General features: G+C 40.8%; 1 protein-coding gene across 3 annotated transcripts in view; it reads right to left on the bottom strand.

Moving 5' to 3' along the window:
• The window catches only part of LOC101170079 (protein tyrosine phosphatase non-receptor type 7), a 35,636-nt gene extending 14,444 nt beyond the window's left edge, over positions 1 to 21,192 (bottom strand). The window contains exons 1-6 of one of the 3 annotated variants that reach the window (XM_078950110.1): positions 21,110 to 21,192; positions 20,541 to 20,609; positions 9,028 to 9,187; positions 8,495 to 8,675; positions 3,704 to 3,788; positions 3,528 to 3,607 (exon numbers count right to left, since the gene is read on the bottom strand). In XM_078950110.1, the coding sequence (XP_078806236.1) occupies positions 3,528 to 3,607; positions 3,704 to 3,788; positions 8,495 to 8,675; positions 9,028 to 9,128 (447 nt within the window). In that variant the 5' untranslated portion in view covers positions 9,129 to 9,187; positions 20,541 to 20,609; positions 21,110 to 21,192. Of the gene's footprint in view, positions 1 to 3,527; positions 3,608 to 3,703; positions 3,789 to 8,494; positions 8,676 to 9,027; positions 9,188 to 10,776; positions 11,092 to 17,405; positions 17,750 to 20,540; positions 20,610 to 21,109 lie in introns of those variants that run through there. The other 2 variants (XM_011472950.4, XM_004086326.4) reach the window with 2 other exon arrangements.
• Between the last annotated feature and the right edge of the window lie 1,988 nt (positions 21,193 to 23,180).

Genomic DNA, 23,180 nt, shown 5'->3' with positions numbered 1-23,180 from the left:
TGCATGCACACACAAAACACATTCACACTAAGAGGAAGCATCAACACACAAACACTCGCTCACCATCAGCATGTTTGTCTTTTTAATGAGGCCCACAAGAAAACGGTTCTTTTTGCACAGTCGGCAATCTCATTCATTCCAATCAGAAATGAGCTGACACTTCAGTTTACCATCAGCTAGCACTAAATCACAGTATACTATTTCCAAACGTTTATTTGCACTACTCTTCATTGTTTTTAATTGCAATGCTGAAAACCAAAAAAAATGTTTCTCTTAACATCTTGCTTTTCAGAACCACAGTGCACGTTCACAGGGGCATCAAGTTGCCATGAAAGCTTTTCACCAGTTGCCTCACAGACCGTGTAGTAAGTCTCCAGTAAATGCAGCTTTGCTGTTTAAGGGCATTGTTTGCTGGGTAACGCCCCATGGCTGCCATCATGCTCCAATGAGCATTTAAAATTCAAATGGATAAACACTTAATACCTGTAATGCAGGAACGGTTCTTCTGGTGCGGTCATAGTGAGTGTGTATTGAGTGGCATTAGAAAATCATTTGGATGTCAGACTGGTGAAAACAGGACGGAACTTGCTGTGCTTAAAGGAACTCAGCAGCATGAACACAACAGCACTGTAGTCCCTCTAAGTATGTTGTTCATGTCAATGAACAACTGAAAAACAATAAAGACTCATTTGTTGCTTATTCTCCTAAATGTTGGCAGCGGTACAGTACACGCCCAGTGCAGTGAAAAACACCTCTCAGGAGCTGCAATCTACGGATGAATATCACAAAGAGTTTCCATGAATAGAGGGAGGCCCTTCGCCACTTGTTAAGCACCAATAACCACATCAAAGATATTATAGGGGAGGATCTGACCTAACAGCACACATTCAGAGTGTTGTAGCTACAGACTCAAATGCAATTCTTCAGTGGTCCTGCTTTTTAGTCCTGCTTTAAGCAATCTAACACACACAGAAAAATATGCATGTTGTTTTGTAGGGTAACATTGATATAACAGTTCTTTGGGTAAAAGAGACCCAGTAAAAATACCTTTTACGTACATGTTACTGTTAAAAATGATAATTCAAATAAGTGAATCAAAAAGGACTTCTTACTGCAAATATGTTGTTTCTTCCTCTTAAAGTCCCTCTATAATTTTTTTTTATTAAAAAGGTTTCCCGTGGTGTTTTAATTATGATTATGACATTTTTAATCAAAATCCCACATCCTTAAAAGGCTATATTTCATGTTTGTCTAAAGCCTCCGTTTCCAGAATATCTACATGGGCGTGGCTGTTGGTGCTGAGCTGAGTAGCTCCGCCTCCGATCCCCCCATGATTCAGCTTGTGCACGCCGGACGGGCCGATCAGGGAGCTAGTGCAATGCACATGCACTCCTGGGCCGTTGTGACATCACAACAGCTCATTAATTCAGACCGAGTTGTGACAGTTTGATTGACAGCAATTTAAAGGAAAAATACTCAGAAATGCAAAAATGAAATGATTTTTATTACATTTGTTCTCCTTGATAAGAAAAATGCCTGAAGTGCACGTCAGAAACTGAAAAAACATTGTTTTCATCAGAAGGGGACTTTAACTGATGTTCTGTGCTTTAACCTAATCAGATGTTCTGCACTAAAATAGTTTTATTTGTCTTTTTTGCAAGAGCAAACTTGAAAACCATCTATTTGTTGTCTTGACTTAGAAATGATGACACACAATTTACATGTTGCAGTCTCTATTGATTGATCAGCCCATGGGCAGTAGAAATTCAATGTGAAATTCAGCAAAGACAATTTAGCTCTTCTATTGTCCTGACGAACAGTGAGTCCGTGTGTGATGTCACTGATGTCAAAGTCGACCTGATCTGTGTCGATGTATCACGTCGTGATTCCAAATCCACTTGTAGAAAACAATGTTCTACCTGTGTGCTCAGGCATGACAAAGAACCCACCAGCCAGGAAACATGGGATCTGCACTTCAACCTGTCTTTGCTTGCTTTGGAAGTCCATGACTTGAAGTTAGAAAAGTTTAAATTGGTTTCCACTGGTCTGTGTTTCCACTCTGTCTTTCTGGCTGTGAAACCACTTCCCCAACACCTACAGGAGCGACGGGAAGCAGTTCTTCTCTCTGGTTAAGGAACTGGTTTAACCCTTGTGCTATCCTAGGCACTTTAACGTTGGGAGTTGGGTCATCTAGACCCACTAGACAGTGCTCTGAACCTTTTTTCTTCAATGATTTGTGATCTTCACTGGTGTCCATGGATTACATGAAATCTTTCCACCTTTATCCACCTTTGTCATGGTAGGGAGAACACGTCAATGTAAGGGTGGGGGAGTCATCTAAGATAACACAAGGGTTAAGAACCAATTCTCAGGGGTCTATGCTCTAGCACACATGTGTTAAACTCAAGGCCCGCGGGCCAAATGTGGCCCGCCATGTCATTTGATGTGGCCTGCGAGAGCATCAAAGTTTTTAATTTCTTAGAATAAGTGAGTTTGACACCCCCGCTCTAGCACTTGAAAACCAAAGAACCTGTCCCATGTCAGGCTCTCATTACAACCTCACACCCAAACCAGCTTGGTCAAAAAAGTTTTTAAGGAGTTTTTCCTTACGGCGAAGGGGGTTCTAAGGGCAGGGTTGCCCAGTTTAGTTTAGTCTGTTTAGTTAAAGTTTAGAATTATCCAATTGAATTCTATGCATTTATGATGTTCACTTTACAATTACCAGTACAAAGCCCATTGAGACGACTGTTGTTGTGAATTTAGACTATACAAATAAAATAGAAATGAATTGAATAGTCACCCATCTCTAGGTTTCCTTGTGTGGGCATACTTTGAATCATCACTTTAGGCCACTCCATGATGGTTGGGTACATTGAAATGATGTTTGCACAAAAGAAGGAGAAATCCACCCTACCTGTCTGATCTACTTCCCCTTTACGTGTTGATAAGTTTTTGCTTCAACCTGTCGCAGCACGCCCGTAGGAAAAAATGTGCATTAACATTTTTCCCCAAGCGGTCCCCGGCCTTAAAATTTAGTGCGGGCCGACGGCGTGCCCTGTGCACGTTGGCCCACTTTTTGCCCTCAGTCGGCCCGTATCCACCCGTAAAGGCAGTTGTGACTAAGAATTCAAGCATTTAATACAATCATAAACAGGAAAAATAACTCTTGGTTTTTTTGCCGTTCAAACCTTAACAGCAAAACCAAAACTTGGTCTGGGGTTTTCGTTTTGTTCTGAAAAACTCTTGATTTGAAGTAGCACAGAGGTTTTAACCAGAACTTCCTTTACTGGGTGGAGAGTAAGATGAAGCCGATTTTAAAGAGTACAAACGCCTATACATGATTGATTCATGATTTCTGTTGGACTAAAGCCGTGGAGGCTACATTAAAAATATTTGTCAATGACTGAACTTTAGGCTCAGCGTTTGATTTGAAAATGCTCAGGAACCTGTGCTTATCTGGAGGTTTGTTGCAGTCAGAACAGACGTTTAAGTAAAATCAGTTCTAGTGGAGACAGAGTGAGTCTGACCTTGATGTAGTTGGCATTGATGTAACGGTCTGGTCCTAGGTCTTCTTCTGGGTTTCTCAAGATCACACGGCTCTCAGGGTCTGAGCAGTAAACAACAAACCACAATGATAGAAGAGAAGTGAAAACCACAGCAGGACAGTTTCTGTCGGAAGGAGACAGAAAGATAAGTCACTGACTGGGAAGAATGGTTTTGTATCTGTCTTTCATTGTGTGTCCTGGAGCGTCCAGGTCTGCAGGGTTCACAAAGTTTGTGGGAATCTTCTGTGAAAGGGGCAGAAAGGGGAAGTTCAGAAAAATGAACACGTCATTGATCCCACATAAGGTCATAAAAAACGCTTTCTTTATGTGGACTTTAAAAAAGATCGGTGCTTATGGAAACAAAACTGAGATCATTAAAAAACAGGAAGAAGGTGTTTAGACTTTGAATTATAAAAACATCAATTATGCAGAAAAAAACAAGAAGAAACAAAGTTAGCTTAGAAACATTGAAGTTAGCTCCTCCACTCCGTTTTTGAGTCACTGTTATATTAAACAAGGAAGTTGTAAAGTAATTCAAACATGTTTATGTGAAAAGATGCATACATAAATGTGAGCCATATATTTTTAAAATGGAAATATTAAAATTATAAAAAATAGGGGGGGTATATTCATTTTTGTGGGTTTTTATGTTTATTTGGTCATTTTTTTATTGCTCTTTTACATTCACTTCATATTTCCACTTTAAAAAAAATACTTTTTTGTTTCCACACTTTGAACAATGTGAAAAACATTCTTGAAGCAGCCAAAAACAAGCTCCGAGTTTTGCAGCTGCAGCACTTTTTGCACACAAAGAAACACCCAAAAAGAAGTGTGTGTGTGTGTGTGTGGGGGGGGGGGGGGGGGGTGTTGTGTCAAAGATTAGCGCGGTGGCGTTGTTTTTCACCTCAGTGATATGCATCTATAAGTTGACAATTATGTGGTGTTGGAGGGGCTTTTTCTGCTTTACTTCTAAACCGGTTGAAGCAAATAAAAGTCTGATTCTGGTGCTGTCGGATCCTCAGCTGCCATCTTGCAATGAGAGCTGATCAAATAAATCAATCAGACTTCATGTCACGCTAAGCTTCTGTATGAGAAAAAAAAAACTCATCATGAAACACTGAACAGGATAAAGGAGAAATTATTTGAGTTGAGTTAAAACCCTAACGCAAGAGTCACGGTTTTTAGTTGAATGTGAATGTGTTCTACGATATTTCTCACCATTTTTGTTGCATTAGTTATGTTAGCTTTGGGTTGTGAGGGGCTGTAAGCGATAGCACAGAGCAGGAAGCTTCTAATCACACCTACAAGCTTTTTCAAACAGTGTCTCTTCCACTTTCGGCTTCTCCCATCAGGGGTCGCCACAGCGAACAAGTCGCATGGTAAATTTGGCAATGTTTTACGCCGGATGCCCTTCCTGACGCAACCTTCTCAAACCGGGCTTGGAACCGGCAGAGGTAGAGAAGGGAACAGGGAGCAGCCCGGAGTCGAACCCGGGTTTCACGGACAGAAGGCGCCGCAAACCAGCACGAGCTAAACTGGTCTGCTTCTGATTCACAACAATTTGAATTTAAAAAAAAACTTAGACATGCAGTTTTAGGCTTAATTTTTCTAATATGTGTCCTCCATCATGAGAAAATGCTGCATAACATGTTAAAAACACCACTTCCCTCAGAGTGGGTCTTTAAATTGCTGATGTTGTTTTCTTGAATTTTTCATTCCTTTCAAGCAAATGTTCATATTTTAGAAACTCCTTCTCCTAACAAAATCTTTAGTCTTGTAGAAACCACAACATTTGGAACTAAAAAGAGTCCTAGTTTCACATCTCTAAGGTCAATTATGTTTCTACAATCGTAAGTTCAGAACAAGATTTGGGATGAAACCATCACCAGACTTGAAATAGACAGCAATAGGAGAGTTCAGTAAAGTTTGTCCCACATTTACTGATGAATAATTGCAACTTTGTGACAAACTGTGTTTGAGTAAAGGCCATGTCACATTGCATTGACATACATTTTTTGCATTTTCCATGGATGCAATTTTGGTCTTTTGTGATCCATGTGGGATATTCTTGCTTTCGTCATTTGTCGATGTGCGCAGATGTCCGTCCAGGGTTTCAGCTGACGGGTCTTTCCGTAAATTCGATTTTGAGCCGTTCAAAAATTTTGGTCGGTTGAGAATTACTCTGTTTATGTGTATTGTAAGTAGTTTATGGGCAATTATGGCGTAAATCTCACTCAGTTGTGTGGGATTTTTGGTAGATGCACATTCACAATTGTGATTTGTCTAACAGACGTTTCACCGATGTATAACTTTTATTCATACCATAGTCCGGGTGGATACTCGAGTCTGATTGGCTGCTGGGTGTGCATTAAAAAGTGATAATCCACAGTGATAATGTACACCTAAGAAGTTCCAGTCACATAGCTTAAATGTTTTATATCACTGCGCTGGCTTCTTTAACCCCTTGTGCTATCCTAGGCACTTTAACATTGGGAGTTGGCTCATCTAGACCCACTAGAGCAGGGGTCGGGAACCTTTTTGGCCAAGAGAGCCATAAATGCCACATATTTTGAAATGTAATTTCGAAAGAGCCATACAATAATGTAGTGTCCCTTCCCCACACTGAGGCACGGAGACTTAACCTCTTTTAAAGTTCTTTATTCCGATTACTGCAGACCGCAACAAACGTCGTTCAATTAATTCAGCAACTCCTGAATCTCTCCCGCCGACACGAGAGCGCTTCTCCCAACTTTATATTCCCCTGCTCCCGCTGCAGCCCTCCCATTTCCCTTATTCGGCCCATAGCTGAACCCCATTGGTCCAAACTACCTAACAACAGGCTGAGCGACAGAACTGAGGGCCAATCAGATCTCTGCTTGACGCGTTCAATGAACTCCAGAACTTTTAACGCGGCCCAACAGCCAAGTTAAACTCAGTCCGCAACAATATGTTTAAAACTAAATATACAAATGAATGTGTGCATTTGATTTAATTTCAACATTTTTAAAGTACAATAAGTCTGTGGATTCTTTTTAATATTGTTATTCTGTTGCTAATAAATGATGAGTATTTCTCGTGGTAGTTTTGTTGATGGTCTAGTCTGGTTGATACGTGGTGAGTTTCTGCTTCGTTCAGGCGTTGAGACTTTAAACGTCATCGTAGGTCTGAATGTTCTGTAGATGTGACAAAGACTCCTCACATGCAGACGGGGAGCCAAACACACACTCACACGCTGCAGTGAGTGACGGGAAGCGGGTTTTACGTTTTTACAATCCCTGCGCGATTCACCTGCTGCCTGTCCCCACAACACCTCAGCCCCACCCCTCTGCTTTCTCCCTCACACATCCCGTCCCCGCATCTGCGCGCTCTTTCTCAGAGACGGGAGCGCGTAGTTTTATGCACGTCAATTCACAGGTTTCCAGCTGGTACAAACTCTGTGAAATAATAGATAATAGTAACTGATAGCGCTGGCGCAGATTTCTCTCTCTAAGCACTGCTACTACTGCGCGCCTCTGGCATCGCATCGCGCCCGAGAAGGACTGGTCTAATGAAAAAAAAAAAACTATAATTAAAGATTTGTCTGCGAGCCACATGTGACCATCAAAAGAGCCATATATGGCTCGCGAGCCATAGGTTCCCGACCCCTGCACTAGAGAGTGTGCTAAACCTTTGATGATTTGTGATCTTCACTGGTGTCCATGGATTACATGAAATCCTCTCCACCTTTATCCACCTTTGTCATGTTAGGAATAACACGTCAATGTAAGGATCGGGTCATCTGGACCCCTTGGATAGCACAAGGGTTAAAACAAACTTAAGCTCCATCATCTGGACAAAAACAAGCAGTAAGAGGTAAACTTTCTCTGAACTGATTTAACACATTGTCATCATCAGCATATATATTGCTTTCCTTTGTGAGGTCCATGCCGGCTCAGCTGGCAAAGCGGCGAGTTGATACACACCACGTAAAAAATAGTCAGCTTTTTGCAAAAAAAGAGCGATCAAAACTGAACAAATAAACAAGAATAAAGTACTAAAATTTGATTGAATATTTTTTTCTTTTGTAAGTGACCATGGGATAAGGGGCATTATGGACTTAGAAGTTTCCATTATCAGGATTAACCATCCTCCGCTTTGCGTCCGTCGGAGGGTTCAGGCTTCCTCGGCGTGGGTTAATTTCTGGTAATGCACACTTTGTCGGCCCTTACATCATGTATACGGCGCACATATCACATCAAAATTGATGCACAAATCACTAATGAATTGCATGTAAATAGCGCACGGTTCATGTTGACTGATTTACATGGTCTTAACGTGGTTCCTTCGTGGTGCATCTGTGAAACTTTCACAGAAAGAACCACAACTTTACTCACTTTCTCCTCGTATATTCATGTATGACCTATTTTCATCCGTTCAATAAGCGCTAAATGTACGTAGTGGCTGTGTGACACGACCTTTATGGCAGTTCATCAGGAAAGATTTGTCTTCAAAAATCCCCTCTCTGGGCATTTTTGATGAAGTCCCATAGACTTCCATTATAAATCCAAAAATTATCTGAAAATTGTATACAATTGCTACTGTAAAAAAACCATAAGGTATTTTAAAAAGCGGAATTCAACTGAAAATAGACCAATCTTTGCTAAAAAATGTAAAGGTTGAATAATGTATCTGAATCTATGCAAAAGTTTAAAGCTTTAAAATGGCACAACAACATTTTTGAAGGAGTTGAGCAATTTCCCTTTCATTTCTATGGGCTAAAAAAATGAATTTTTTGCATTTTAAACTTTTAAAAGTTATCCATTATAAAGCAGGAATTTCCTGAACGGGCTAAAAGATTTGATACCCAAATTAATGAAAGTTTGAAGGAGTTTTTATCTGCCGAAAACCATACAGACAGTGGCTGGAGAACCTGAATGGTGCATTCAGTGACTGAAGACAGTTCCCTTCACCTGATATTCTGTGTCCACTGCTTTGGCGTCAGCGGCGGCCTCCTGCAGCGCCGCGTGTGTGAGAGGCCTGGACGAAGTGTGAAGCAGCTGAAGCCACACCTCTTTTGGGGTGGAGACGTTACACACAGCTTCCACCTCCAGATTGCTTACATCCAAAAGCAAAGACAGGTTGGAGCCTCTCCTTGAAATCACACAAAAACCAGCAAAACGATTTGAAAAATGCAGATTTTGTGCAAAGATCTCAACAAAAAGTTGTAACACTGAGCAGTAAAGTTTGGCCTCCGGTCTGGCATGTTGTGTCTGAAGCGGCAAAGCAAAACGTTCAAACATCTGGGTACTGTGTTTATTGGTAGCTGTGGTGGGTTTTTTCTGGGCGTCTGGTCAGGCCCGGTTCATAGTTTTAGGGACTTTTGTCCCGGATCAACAACCAGGCAGCCAAGAAGACCTGGTTTGGCCAAATTTGCAGGGTACACATCATGGTGATCTGAATGTTCTTAGATGTTCTTAAATATTTGTTTTTGCCTAACACGTACCTCTCCTGAAGACGGACGGAGGTTTTCCGGGGGGGCGTGGTCATGGGTGGGGGAGTCATTGGATCCTCAGCAGGAAGGGAGCCGGAGCTTACTGCCGCCATGATTACACTTGGCGTTGGTGGGAGTGGTTGAAAGGCTTTCAGCTGTCCACCTCACCATGCTGCAGAAGACAAGCATGAGATACTTATGGGGGGGGGGGGGGGGGGCAAACCTGGGGATTCAGAGTTACTGATGATGATGGGCCACTGAAGCAGCAAATCAGCTCAGGAGTTGGGGCTTCCTGTAACTGTTTCCAGTTCTAGCAGTCCTTAGCCCTCACCTGTACAGATACTGCAGTGGGAGTTTGACAAGTTTGCATTTTCTAAAGTGGAAACTTGCTGAGTCAAACTCATCTTAAAGTTAACTTATACTCCTTTTGTGTTTTCCTGCGAGCAGCTGTCTATTCATTTTCCTTTTTAGATTTTTTCTTTACTCACTTAATTTAGCAAAAACGTGAATCCTTATCCCAAAATAGTGATATTGGGTTTTTTTTTAATAGAAGCAATATTGAGTAATTCCTGCAGAGATGTAAAAGCTGCATATTTTTCTAAATAAGTCTAACTGATACTGCTTTTTGCACACAAAAAAAAGCTTTTTGGTTTACGTGCCTGCTGGGTATTTTAAGTTGAGCTGCTGTTTTAATCATTTCGAAAATATGTTTAAATTTGCACCACTAGTTTGTATTTCTATCCATCTATCTCCAGAACCCATTTAATCCCTGTTGGGGTCACCGGGCTGCCGGAGCTTAACCCAGCCACTGCCGGGTGAAGGTCGGGTACACCCTGAACAGGTCACCAGTTTGTCGCAGCGCCACACTCTCTCACACATGCACACCAATTTAGAGATGCTAATAAAAACCCATGAAGCCTGTTTTTAGACTGTAGGAAGAAACCAGAGTTCCTGGTCCCCACTGGGATTTGAACCAGGACCTTCTTGCTGTAAGGCGAGAGCGTGATGTGCTTAGTTTGCATTTGTTCATCTTTTGAAAGTGTTACAAAAATATCCTGTTGGGATTTAGTATCAGTAGATGCTTAAAACCAAACGAATCAGAATCGGATCAGGGCCAACAACCCTTCCCCGTGTCAGTCACTTCCTGTGAATCAAACACTTGTGAGATGGGGTATTACTGCATGTCCTGTAACAGAGCCAGGACGGACGGGCTTCCATCTCACAGTCAGCATGGAAACCCCTGAGCATCCTGTCAGAAGAGAGGTGGCTGGAGCTGTTTGCTTTGGATTCTGTGGGGGATTGATGTGTTACTGCACATTAGTAAAGGCAAAGCTAAACCCAGCCATGGATACTCATATATTCAAAATGCCATAATGACTGTAAATAATAGAAAACATTTCATTTTAACAGTGTTGCTGCAGGTAAACTATGTTTTAAACTGCTCCCTGGGAATGAGAACCAGCACAGCTGCAGGGGAGATTAATGATGCTGAGATGAACCCCAAACCCTCAGAACTCCCCACCAAAAAAATCCCATTTAGTGGAAGATGGTGATAAATGTGCCTTTTTTTGAGTCAAAACACCAAACCCCAGCTGTGTGTTGGTGTAATGAATGTCAATGAGGGATGCAGCGTGTTAAACGGCACCAACAGAAAAAAGATCATCCCCGCCAACTTCAAACATTTACCAACCTACAGCCAGAACCAGAACCCGTTAAGTTTGTGTTCATTTACTGAAAGGAAATAAAAATGATTGCACTCACCGTTTCCCTCTTTTTCCTCCAGTCTTGCTTTTTCCAGTTTACTTCAACTTCCACTCTGTTTTTTGTCATTTACCAAAGTCCCAGCAAAACCTCTCACTCCACGTTTTACTGATGCAAACTTCTGTCATCGCCCTCAACTATGACAAGGCAAAAGCTGTTATCATGTACATTGTGTGTGTGCGTTTTGGCATCACAGTGTGTTTCCACAGATCACATCTGAAACGGCTCACAGTGTCTCCATCGGAAGAGGCTTTCCTCATAGCAGGAAGTCAGCTCGCCCACGCACAACTTACTCAACACACTTCAGTCAGCGCCCTGAAATACCAAACACAAACCGTTTTTCATGTCATCCAATGCACTCGGAAACGTGAAGCTTTCAACTTTTGTACTTTTGTGTTGTTTTTCGTGACAGTGTCAACTTTCCTCTGGATCCAGAGCACAAAAATAACTCTGACCTTCTCCAAACTTGCATCCTGCTGCTGTTAGGCAGCTCCTTTGTATGTTTTAGTGTCTGTAGATATACATTTCGAAACACTTAGCTTCTCAAAATGACTAAAGCCTGGCTGCTGTGTGAACTCGGTTCTATTTTATTCAACCAAAGGATGATTTCCCATCACGTGGGAGCACAAGACACCGAAGCCAAACTCCTGGTACATACAGTCAGGACCATAAATATTTGGACAGAGACACATTCTTTCTAATTTAGTTTCTGTACATTACCACAGTAAATTTTAAATAAAACAACTCAGATGCCATTGAAGTGCAGAGTTTCAGCTTTTATTCCATGGGTTGAACAAAAAGATTGCATAAAAATGTGAAAAAGTAAAGCATTTTTTAAACACAATCCCTTCATTTCATGGGCTCCTAAGTAATTGGACAATTGAAATAACTGCAAACAAAATGGTCATTACTAATCTTTGGTTGAAAAGCCTTTGTTGGCAATGACAGCCTGAAGTCTTGAACTCATGGACATCACCAGATGCTGGGTTTTCTCCTTCTGAATGCTCTGCCAGGCCTTTACTGCAGCGGCTTTCAGTTGCTGTTTGTTTGTGGGCCTTTCTGTCTGAAGTTTAGTCTTCAACAAGTGAAATGCTGCTCAATTGGGTTAAGATCAGATGACTGACGTGGCCATTCCAGAATATTCCACTTCTTTGCTTTAATAAACTCCTGAGTTGCTTTGGCTGTATGTTTTGGGTCGTTGTCCATCTGTATTATGAAACGCCGCCCAATCAGTTTGGCTGCATTCACCTGGATCTGTGCAGACAGTCTGTCTCTGAACACCTCAGAATTCATTGGGCTGCTTCTGTCCTGTGCCATGTCATCAATAAACACTAGTGTCCCAGTGCCACTAGGAGCCATGCACGCCCAGACCATCACACTGCCTCCACCGTGTTTTACTGATGATGTAGTGTGCTTTGGATCAGGAGCTTCTCCACGCCTTCTCCATACTTTTCTCTTGCCATCATTCTGGTAGAGGTTGATTTTGGTTTCATCTGTCCAAAGAATGTTCTTCCAGAACTTTTTTAAATGCTTTTTAGCAAAGTCCAGTCTAGCCTTCCTATTCTTGAGGCTTATGAGTGGCTTGCATCTTGCAGTGTTCCCTCTGTATCTACTTTCATGTAGTCTTCTTTTGATGGTAGACTTGGATATTGATCCGCCTACCTCCTGGAGAGTGTTGTTCACTTGGTTGGCTGTTGTGAACGGGTTCCTCTTCACCATGGAAATGATTCTGCAAACATCCACCACTGTTGTCTTCAGTGGACGTCCAGGTCTTTTTGCGTTGCTGAGTTCATCAGTGCTTTCTTTCTTTCTCAGGATCACCACACTGTTGATGTTGCCACTCCTAATACTGTAGCAATTTCTGGCATGTTTTTTCTGTTTTCTCAGCTTAATGATGGCTCCTTTCACCTGCATGGAGAGCTCCTTTGGCCGCATGTTGTCTGTTCACAGCAAAATCTTCAAAATGCAAGCACGAGTCCTCTAATCAACTCCAGGCCTTTTATCTGCTTCACTCATTATGACATAACAAGGGAATTGCCCACACCTGCCCATGCAATAGCATAGAAGTCAACTGTCCAATTACTTAGGAGCCCATGAAATGAAGGGATTGTGTTTAAAAAATGTTTTAGTTTTTCACATTTTTATGCAATCTTTTTGTTCAACCCATGGAACAAAAGCTGAAAGTCTGCACTTCAATGGCATCTGAGTGGTTTTAGATAAAATTCACTTTGGTAATGTTCAGAAACTAAATGAGAAAGAATGTGTCTCTGTCCAAATATTTATGGTCCTGACTGTGCACTGTTCTTGGTCAATCAAACTGAGTCTGATCCTTATCCAGGATTGTTCTGTAATATTTGTAACTGCAAAGGAGAAATCTGTTTTTTCCCCTGAATAATGTTCATTCTGAAATGAATAATAGTTCACAATTGCATTTTGCTCTTTCTCACCGAAAAAAGACTTTTCTTACAATTATGTATTTTCCTGTGCAGCATCACCACAAACACACTGGACATGCCTTTAAACCAAGAGAACAGGAAATAACCGAAAACATCTGGATCTTGGAGAGTTTGGACAGGCTTTAAATGTTGATCAAATTAAAATGAGCCTCAGAAATCAACATTTAATTGCAACAGAACAGAAAGAGAAAAGGGGTTTAAACTGAGAATGCTTTACTCTATAAAGTAGCTTTCATATTGTATTATTTATTAAAATTTTGTTACTAAGGAAACATTGGCTTTTTTTTGATTGTTTCAGTTTTACATTAAAAAAAGGTCCAGCTTCATTTGGGAACCTTATTACCAGATGACACAGCATTTCATTGTAAAGCAGGAGATACCTCCAGTGAATATTGCAGGTTTAAAGACTTTTCCTTTTCTTTTTAACTCAGATGAATAAAGGTTTTGGTTACCGACTCACTTTGAGTCAGTACAAGCTCACTGATAAAATATTGTGTTTTTGCTGTTTTTAACATGTAATTGTGTCATGGAGGGCATTTAGAGAGAAAATTTAGATTAAAACTGCATTTCTGAGTTTGGGCTCATTAAAATCGCAATGAATGAGAAGCAGATGAAATGCCGTTGGAAAAAGGTTTTAGCAGTAAAAGCTTAACTGCAAGCCGCAGGGCGGAAGTGGCTCAGGTGGTTGAGCAGGTCGTCCAATGATCGAAGGGTCAGCGGTTCGTTCCCTCTCCCACCAGTCAACTATCGTTGTGTCCTTGGGCAAGACACTCCACCCTCCCTGCCTTCAGTGTGACTCCACTGGAGTGTGAATGTGCATGAATGTCCCGGTGATGGAGAAGCAGAACTGGCACCCACACCTCTGTCAGTCTGCCCCAGGGCAGCTGTGGCTACATTAGTAGTTACCATCACCAAATGTGAATGAGGAGGAACTTTGAGTATCTGGAAAAGGGCAGATTATTATTATTTTATTCTTTAAGCTTTATTTAATAGGGACAGTGCACATTAATGAACATCTATCAAACAATGATAGGCGTAAACATGCTGGATTATAGCAATGATGCTAATTTGCATCCATAGTCCTTAGGCAGGAAACATAAAACAGGACAAAACAAAAGACAGAATCACAGATACAATAAGAACACAAGAAGGTGGTACATTAGTCAGTGGCTACAGGACTGGTTTGCTTTCAGCCACTGCTTGAGCTGTGTTATGAAGGTCTGTAATGTTTGACACTCCCTGATGTACAGTGGAAGACTGTTCCAGAGTTTACTGGCCTTTACAGAGAGAGCGTTTTGTCCAAAGGCTGTTTTTCTGTATGGAACCTCACAGTCCCCCCGAGACGAGGCCCTAGACGATCAATTCACTTATCATACAAGCTCCCTGCTCTGCTCCATTTTGATCATCCACCTGCAGACAAATAGATCCAGAAACGTCTTTGTTTTCCTCGTCTGAGCTGGAATCTGAATCTAAACTGTACGGATGGATACGATATTGCTGCCATTTTTGTTGCACCGCTAATGTCAGGTTGGGGTTGTGAGGAACTGTAAGCTAGCAGGAGAGCAGATGGGTGACAGGCTTTTTTATTTTAGCTAAAAACAGGATAATCATGTCTAAAAGACAACGTTTAATATAGTTCAAAAAATGATCAGACTGGGAGTTTAATTTGGTGTCCAAATCGATTGTGAGAAGCATTTATTTACGTAATTGTTATTAAAGCCTTGACATATTTTTTCTCTCAAATTTTAAGAAATATTTTCTTTTTTTTTTAAAAATATTTTCTATATCAAGAACATTCCTTCTCAGAATGCAAGCTTTTTTCTTTCTGTTTACAGATGGAGAAACATCTTTACTTGTTGGTATTCTTTTTTATCAGTGAAGTATTTATGAAAAGGAGCTAAACTCTGTAGGTACAGGAAATGAGCAAAACAAATGAAACTCTGTTCATTCGAAAAACGTGGTCTGCCGTTTTTTGGTCCTTTATTTTATCATTTTTGGTAAATGTACTGTCACGGTGCCCCCGGCTGGCTCCTCCTCCTCATCAGCTACACCTGATGCCTCCAGCTGCACCTCCTCATCCTCGTCTGGCCGCAGGCTCTTAAGGAGACCACGGACCCGCAATCCACGCTAGTTCGTTGTACTTCCACGGATTACATCTCCGTTTGGACCCTTCTGGTGACTGCTCTCGTTTCGCTGTTCACGTTCCGGTCGCTCCTCTGGATATCTACTTTGGATTCACCGGTTGACGCCGCCAAGACCCTCCAACCACCTCCGTTACCTACCACAGGAAACCTGGGACTCAGCTTCATGCCCGCTGCCACATTAAAACCAGTTACACTTACCTATCTGCCTGCCTTGCGTACTTCCGGGTTCCAGCACTTGAGTCTGCCTTAGCCTGCTAGCCATGACATGTACGTATGTAATGACGTTAAATTCAACCTTTGAAACCTTCTGAAGGCCTGTTCCTGGTCACATGGTGGCATTGACAGTAAGAACAGATATGGTGGTAACAGCATGACGCTGCTCTCCTCTGATTCTGCTGCACTAGGAGGAAGCTGAGGTTACTGTGGATCCTCCACGCTGCCATGGGTCTCATTTCTCGGTTGTGTGACTTCTGTCTTCAGCTTCGTTTGCACAGATGTGATATCAGAACACAAGTACATGCCAGAAAATAACTTTTGAGGGAGAAATTGAATCGGTTAGTTCAAAAGGGGCCCAAGTCCAAGAGGTTTGTTTTTCTAGGAAAATGATTATAATTGCATAGCTTAAAGGGAGGCTACACCAAATGATTAATACTTTACCCAGATTTAGCACCAGTTCATAGCTTACAAATGCTATTATATGAAGCACCTCACTTTTATCATTTCAGAGGACTAGCAAACTAAAGTCTCTGGACTTGGGCCCTTATTGAATTAAACAGGGGTGCTGCCATATTGGATAACTAGTGCTGCCATCTATGGGATTAAGCAAAACCCATGCAAGAGAGGCCAGAGTCCAGGAATTTTGCACTTAATGCATTTTAAATGTCAAGCATAGTCAATACATTACAATGGACTTGGGACGTTTTTGCACATAATCAGATAGCTTTTCCCTTGAAGACCATAGAACATTTAATATCTTTATTTTGAAAAATTGTGGACTTGGGCCCCTTTTGAACTAACCAATTCAGTTCTAACACATTGAATAAACGTGTTTACATGCCCACTCGCAGTGTAGCAACATTTCAGGGAATCCGGGAAAAATACCCACAGAACCACTACAAGGAGGAAAAGTTTAAAAAGCAAAAGTATGTTCTGTAGGCACTGTGCATTTGAGGTAAAAGAAAAATCTGCAGCGGAAATACAAAATAAGAACTGAAAAAAATGAAAGTTGAAGGTACACACACGTGTCATAATACTATCTGTACCAGCAATTTCGGCATAATCTGGATTATCTCCTTCAGGTTGTTTTCCTTATGGTCAGTGCTTTCTTGAAGACAAGCTTTCCCCAAGCGTGCAACTGTTTGGCCTTATTCCAGCTGTAGGTCCGCTCACAAAGGTGTAACATCAAACCAAACCAAAACAATCTCAGTTTAAGCCCGCTCAGTTTCTCACTGCAGCAGAGGGTCAGGCTCAAGGACTGGGCTGAAAACCAGGGAAAAACTATCCTGTCAAAAGCGTTGAAGTCCGTAAGAATACTGCATGCAACCACTGGAAATTGTAAAAGTCTCCTTGGAAACAGACACAAGAAAACATTTTAGGAAGCCCATGTTATGATAGTTTCCCACTTTTCAAAGATCATCAAACAAACAAAAAATGGTTTTGCCTTCACAGCACCTTCTGTGCAACCGCTTCTTTCTATTGCTTGACTCCATCTGCTGTTTCTGTAAGTCCTCACATGTTGGTCATGATGTCATTCAGTAGACATATTAGGGCCCGACTTAAACGAGGGGATTTGCAGGCGAGACACCGTCAGTTCCTTTAATACGCTGAGAAATAAAATCCTAAAGCGCCCTTTAAATGAAACTGTTCGCTGTAGTTCTCCTGTGTGGTGGCTTTTTATGAGACGCACAGTCTCAATGTATAAAAAACAGTTCTTTACTGCTACTGATTAGTCAGAGACACATCAGAAAGTCACATAAGTTAGTTGTAAATCAGAATGAAGGTTTGCTGTTATGACAGTGATCAGCCTTACCAGAGAGTTCAGAGCCATGAAGTCCAGTTTTTGTCAACAGCCCATCAGAAGAGAAGACCCGAGCTCCATAGAAACATGACCAACGCCGCTGAGCCTAGTCAGCTGTAAAAAACGACCAACCAGCTGGCATCAACGAGACATGAGCCCCAAGCGTACTCCTTCTTTCCCTTCCCTTCTTCAAGTGAAACTTGGTGTGAAAACATGGGCAAGAAGAAACAAGTGAGCAGAGAGAAAGTGATAGTGAACAGCAAAAAGTCAGGAGACTGAGCCAGAGATGCAGCAGGAATAGACTTGTCTTGTTTTTCTGGTCGTTTTTAACCTGACTTCAGGTGTCTGCAAGACAGGGAGAGACCTGCGGGGAGAGAAAGACGAAGGAAAAGAAGGAAAAACAGGAAGAGAGAAGCTGCAGGCACTGATTATTAACACTAGAAGAACAGCTGCCCCTGAATGCGTTGAGGCAACAACTCCAACATTCCCTGGTCAGTGAGGTTTGAAGGTTTTAGCCAGAAGTTTGAAAAAGCTGAAGGCTCAGAAAACAGAGTTGTGTTACCAATAAAGTCCTTAATAAGGCATTCACGACAGGCACATTTAGTTAAAAGATGCTCTAAATGAAGGTGAATTTGTTCCATCCATTTACCTTTTTTTAACCCTGCCTGATCCCTTTTGGGCTCCTAGGGTTGCTGGAGCCTATCCAAACCTGCAATGGCAGCTTACATCTTGGATAGGCTGAGGAAAGAGTGCTAACCACTACCCCACAGTGTAGGCTCCAAAATAAAATAAAATAAAACACACAATTCTAATAACAATTCATTTAACATTTAAACTTTTTTTTTTAAATTTTGCTTAATCTTTATTTTTAATTTTATTTTAATCTTTAAACTTTGCTGCATGGTGGCGCAGTGGTTAGCACTCTTAACTTACAGCTGATTCAAGTCCCAGCTGGGGAACCTAAAGTAGAACACCAGTGGGGGGAGTCTGCGTGCTCTCCCCCTGCATGCGTGGGTTTTCTCCGGCTTCCTCCCACCATCCAAAAACATGCTTCATAGGTTCATTGGTTGCTCTAAATTGTCCATAGGTGTAAATATGAGTGTGCATGGGTGTGTGATTGTGGTCTGGCACAGGTTGGCTACCTGTCCAGGGTGTACCCTGCCTTAGCCCACAAGTGACTGGGATAGGCTCCAGCAGCCCTGTGACCCAGAGAGGGAATGAACGCTTAGAAAATGAATACATGAATTGAATGTTGATGAAAAACTGTTAAAATATTAAATCCCACTTGACCAACGTTGATGTGAACGTTTCTTTTCTCTTTCTTTTTTTTATGTGTGTTTTTTTTATATTCAATATAAACTTGTTTCCATTCTATGACGGAGTTTTAGGGCCAGTTTACCAAAAAATGTTTTTTTTCAAATTAGGACTTTTAAGTTGTAAATTTACGAGAAAGAAAGTCATAACTGTTAAATTAGGAGATTTTAAGTCGTAAATTTTCTCATAAATTTACTACTTAAAATCTCGTAATTTGACTTTTTTTTTGTGGCCCTAAAACTCAGTCGTATCATTCCATTCCATTCCACTATATTTTAACTCCTGCAGAGCATAAATTATGGAAATCTTTCAAATGTTGAGAATATTTATATTTAATTTCACAAAATTTGCTCATTTTTAATTTGATTCCTGCAACATGTTTCAAAAAAATTTACGACGACTGAAAAAATATTAAACCTTTTCACCTGCAACAGTTTACCAAGTAAAAATGTAATTTATCATCCGGACTATACCATCGTTAGCAAGCAAAGTGGAACATTTTAAGCACCATCAACAGATTTAGATATATTGAAAAAATCTCTGTGCGTCAGGAACAATTATGATGTCTTTTATTGGAATCAGACGATCCAGACAGACGGATGGACGGTGAAGCAAACAGATATTAGTCAGTCACTGTCTGGGGGAACAAAAAGGGTGGCGATGCCATCAGCCTTTCAAGGTTGTGGAGTGGCCCGGCCACTCTCTGGACCTCAGTCCAATAGAGAACCCATGGAGGGAGTTGGAAGGCTCAATCCAGCCGCTTCCTGCTGGAAGATGATCACTGTGCTGCAAAAGCCTCCATCAAGGTTTGCTCCTGGGTTTGAACCCGTTTTGCTTTTATTTTTGTTATATTGTTTTTTTTTTACAATGGCGCGGTGGGGCAGCGGTTAGCGCTCTCTCCTCACAGCGAGAAGGCCCTGGTTCAAACCCTGACTGGAACTTTTCCGGGTGGAGTTTGGATGCTGTGGCTGTGAATGCGCAGGTTACCTGAATACTCTGGCTTCCTCCCGCAGTCCAAAATCAGGCCTCATAGGTCCATTGGTTACTCTAAAAGTCTGCATGTGTGAATGTGTGAGTGGTCCTGCAGCAGACTGGGGATCCGTCCAAGGTGAACCCTGCCTTTGCCCAACAGTGACAGGCCCAGTAAGGTTAAGATGATGAACGGATGGCAATTTTTTTACATTAATTGTTCCTTTACTTCTGGTGTTTTATTCTCATCCTTGCAAAAAAAAAAAGCCCATTCAGGAACAACTGCTGCAAGTTAGCTTCTGCTAAAAGCATGAACATGAAACTGCTGTTTTGTTCGATATTCATGTTTTTCCATCTGTCCCTATTCACAGGTCATTCCTGTCATACCTGCTGCTGTGAGACTCTATAACCAGAGCTGCTCCCAGTGAACTCACAGGAAATGTGTTCATCTCAGTCACTTAACGCTTTCACTTTAAAATCTGTTGTGTAATTTTTAACCACATTTTTATGACCCCTGGTGCAATTCTGTTTTTGTTTTTCTTCTTACTGTAAGCTTTTGCAAATATGTGACACGTTTCCTGTTTGGATTTGAACACACTTATGCTGCTCTAACGGTAATGCTGCAACATTGGACTTTCCTCATTGCTGGACAAATAAAGGATTATCTTATCTTAACCAATAAATAAATTCAAATTTGAACCTTACCCATAACCTGACGTTGTTAATTGTCCCTTGCCTTGCCATTTTGCATTCTGATTTTTTTTCCAATGGTTATTATTTCAATCTCATTTAGGATAAAAGTAGATTTTTAAATGAAAAAGAACAAATTGGGTTCTTCTTCTTTTCAGCCCGATCCAGACTGACCTCTTTCCCCCTTATCTCTGGTGCCATCTGTTGTTCCAGGAGCCTCATTGCCTTCACTGCTCAAGGATCCTGTAAGCATTCATGTCAAAACAGAAAAAGGCAAAGAAAGTTACTTCAATGGCGCCTCTCTACCTTGATTAATGCCCTAAGCGTTCCACTCACCCACACACATTCACATGCAAACTCAATCCTCCTAGGATTGTGTAGTCCTTTCCCATTGACTCCCATTTCAAAAGTCTGATTTTTAACTCCAAATAAATGTGTCAGTATTTTGTGGATGTTTGATGCTTCTCTGTGATGAAAATGTGTGTTATGTGGTGGGGGAATGGTGACGGAGGGGGTTAAATCATTAGATGTCATTGGAGCTCATGTTTGTGCTTTATTATGGATTTGTCCCTTAATTTGTCCAATCCAAGCGCTCCATTCTTGGTTCATTGTTTGGGTGGAGTAAACTGTGTGTCTGTCCCTGTATTGAGAGGTTTAGGGATGATTATCCATCCATCTCTTGACAGACCCAGTTCTCCTGGTTCTGGTTCAGACTCTGGCAGCAGCGCTGCAAAGGAGCTTACCTTGCTTCTCAGTCCTGTCACTCCTGGGCTCTGGGTGATGTCAGAAGTGCTTTATCCAGCTGCTCTTGCTGCTCAATGTTGATGTCTACAGAAAAATCAAGCAGAGTATCTGTCTGTTAACACAACTGTGGCTGCAATACAACAATTCACTTTCCCCAAGATTCAGTTCAAACCTCAAATTTTGGGTCTCAGTTTTCTTTCAGTTCAATTTGTGTATTTGTGTATTACAAAACCACAACAAACTAAAATGTAAAAAAACTCAGAAAAATCTGTTATTTTTCAAAATCAAAAGCCTTTTAAGCAAATAATAATGAAGAAAAACCTTTCAGTCCACATTTGAGTCAACGTGCAAACTTAGGGATGCGACCATTCACTTTTCCCACAATTCAGTTTAATGGTGTGACATTTGGTTCAGTTTGAAACCCAGAATCGCGGCGTCCCTGGTGGATACAGACTTTAGTGACTTGACAGATTGGCATTCTATCCAATAATTAGACCCCTTGTAGGTAGACTTCATCAAATGATCCAAAAATTGTATTTCTCAACATTTTATAGAAATGCAACTAAGCACTTCTGTTAAAAATAATATTTTTGTGACAACCACCTTTTGACCCATGCATCATAACAAACATCAATGACAATTCCCTGATGAATTACTGTTTCTTTGGTCATTTTGAAAATTTGTTTCCATTTGTGAATCTTTAGACATGTCTACTGTTTGTTTAGATGTGAAATGAATGTAAAATCAGCTGAAAACGATGATTTTAAAGTGAAACCTTATGTTGGTGTATTAGAACTAATGAAAAATGACACATGTGGACGCGCTGCAGAAGGAAAACCTGCAGCAGGGCCAGCTGTCTCTCTTTCAACCTCATCTGCCACTTCGTCTCTGCCTCTGTCCCTGGTGCTGACTTTAAATCTGTTCTCTTTGCCGCAATCCTCATTTATTTGTGTCTCTACATAGTCACTTATCACACTCTGCAAGCAAAAATACTCTTTTGAAAGACTACAACATATGAAGTTCTCATTTTGGCCAAAGATAGTTGATCAAAATCTGTTTAAAGTGACTGTTAAAGGATGTGTAACACTTTTAACATGAAGATGTGAAGTGGTGGTTTGTTAAGTTTTTATCATGGCCAACAAACAACAGGAAAATATGTTTTAGTATGTTTTAGTTAAAACATATTTGTGAAAAACAGTTCTTCCTCTTGGTTTAATTCTGTAAAAATAAATTAATAAAAAAGTGTAAAGGCAGATCCAAGAACTTTTCATCTGTGAAAATCTTTTTTATTTTAAGCACCACAGTCAGCTTTACAGAAAGACATAGTACCAATAATAACAATATTATATTATTATTATTTATAATATTAACAATAATAAATGTTATTATTGTTAATTAGAATATTACTAATAATAATTCATAACTATTATACCTATTATTATTAATCATTATAATATGTTTTAATAATAATACATAAAAAATAATTATTATTATTATCGTTATTAATTCAATTCAATTCCATTTTATTTGTATAGCCCAAAATCACAACAACAGTCGTTTCAATGGGCTTCGTATCGGTAATTGTAAAGTAAACATGAACTCAAAAGGATCATGAATACATAGAATTCAATAGGAAAATACTAAACTGAACAAACTACACAGAATAAACCTAACAGACTAAGCTAAACTGGCATCCCTGCCCTTAGACCCCCCTTCGTGGTAAGGAAAAACTCCTTAAAAATAATGGATTCCAGAAAAAACGAAGCAACCTCAGGGGTTCCCACATGAATGAGGGATCCTCCCCCAGGACGGACAGGTGATTGACCAGAACTCATAGAGAAGAATTATCTAACTCTACAACTACATGTTTAAATAGTCCAGCAGATGAGCTTCATCCAGATGGATTTGGGGGGACGGCTGTGGGCTTTCGCCATGAATGGCACTGCATCAAACAGAGGCATGGAAAACTAAATGATAGATAAATGATCAAGAATAGAGAAGAGAAGGAGAGTAGAAGTAGATGAGAGTAGAGGATGGAAGCCCAGTGCACCATAGTTTCTCCAGCTTCAA

This window comes from Oryzias latipes, chromosome 7 (genome assembly GCF_053564925.1).
Source record: "Oryzias latipes strain Hd-rR chromosome 7, Olatipes_Hd-rR_3.1".
Classification (NCBI taxonomy): Eukaryota; Metazoa; Chordata; class Actinopteri; order Beloniformes; family Adrianichthyidae; genus Oryzias; species Oryzias latipes.
This window is presented reverse-complemented; position numbering and strand designations above follow the sequence as displayed.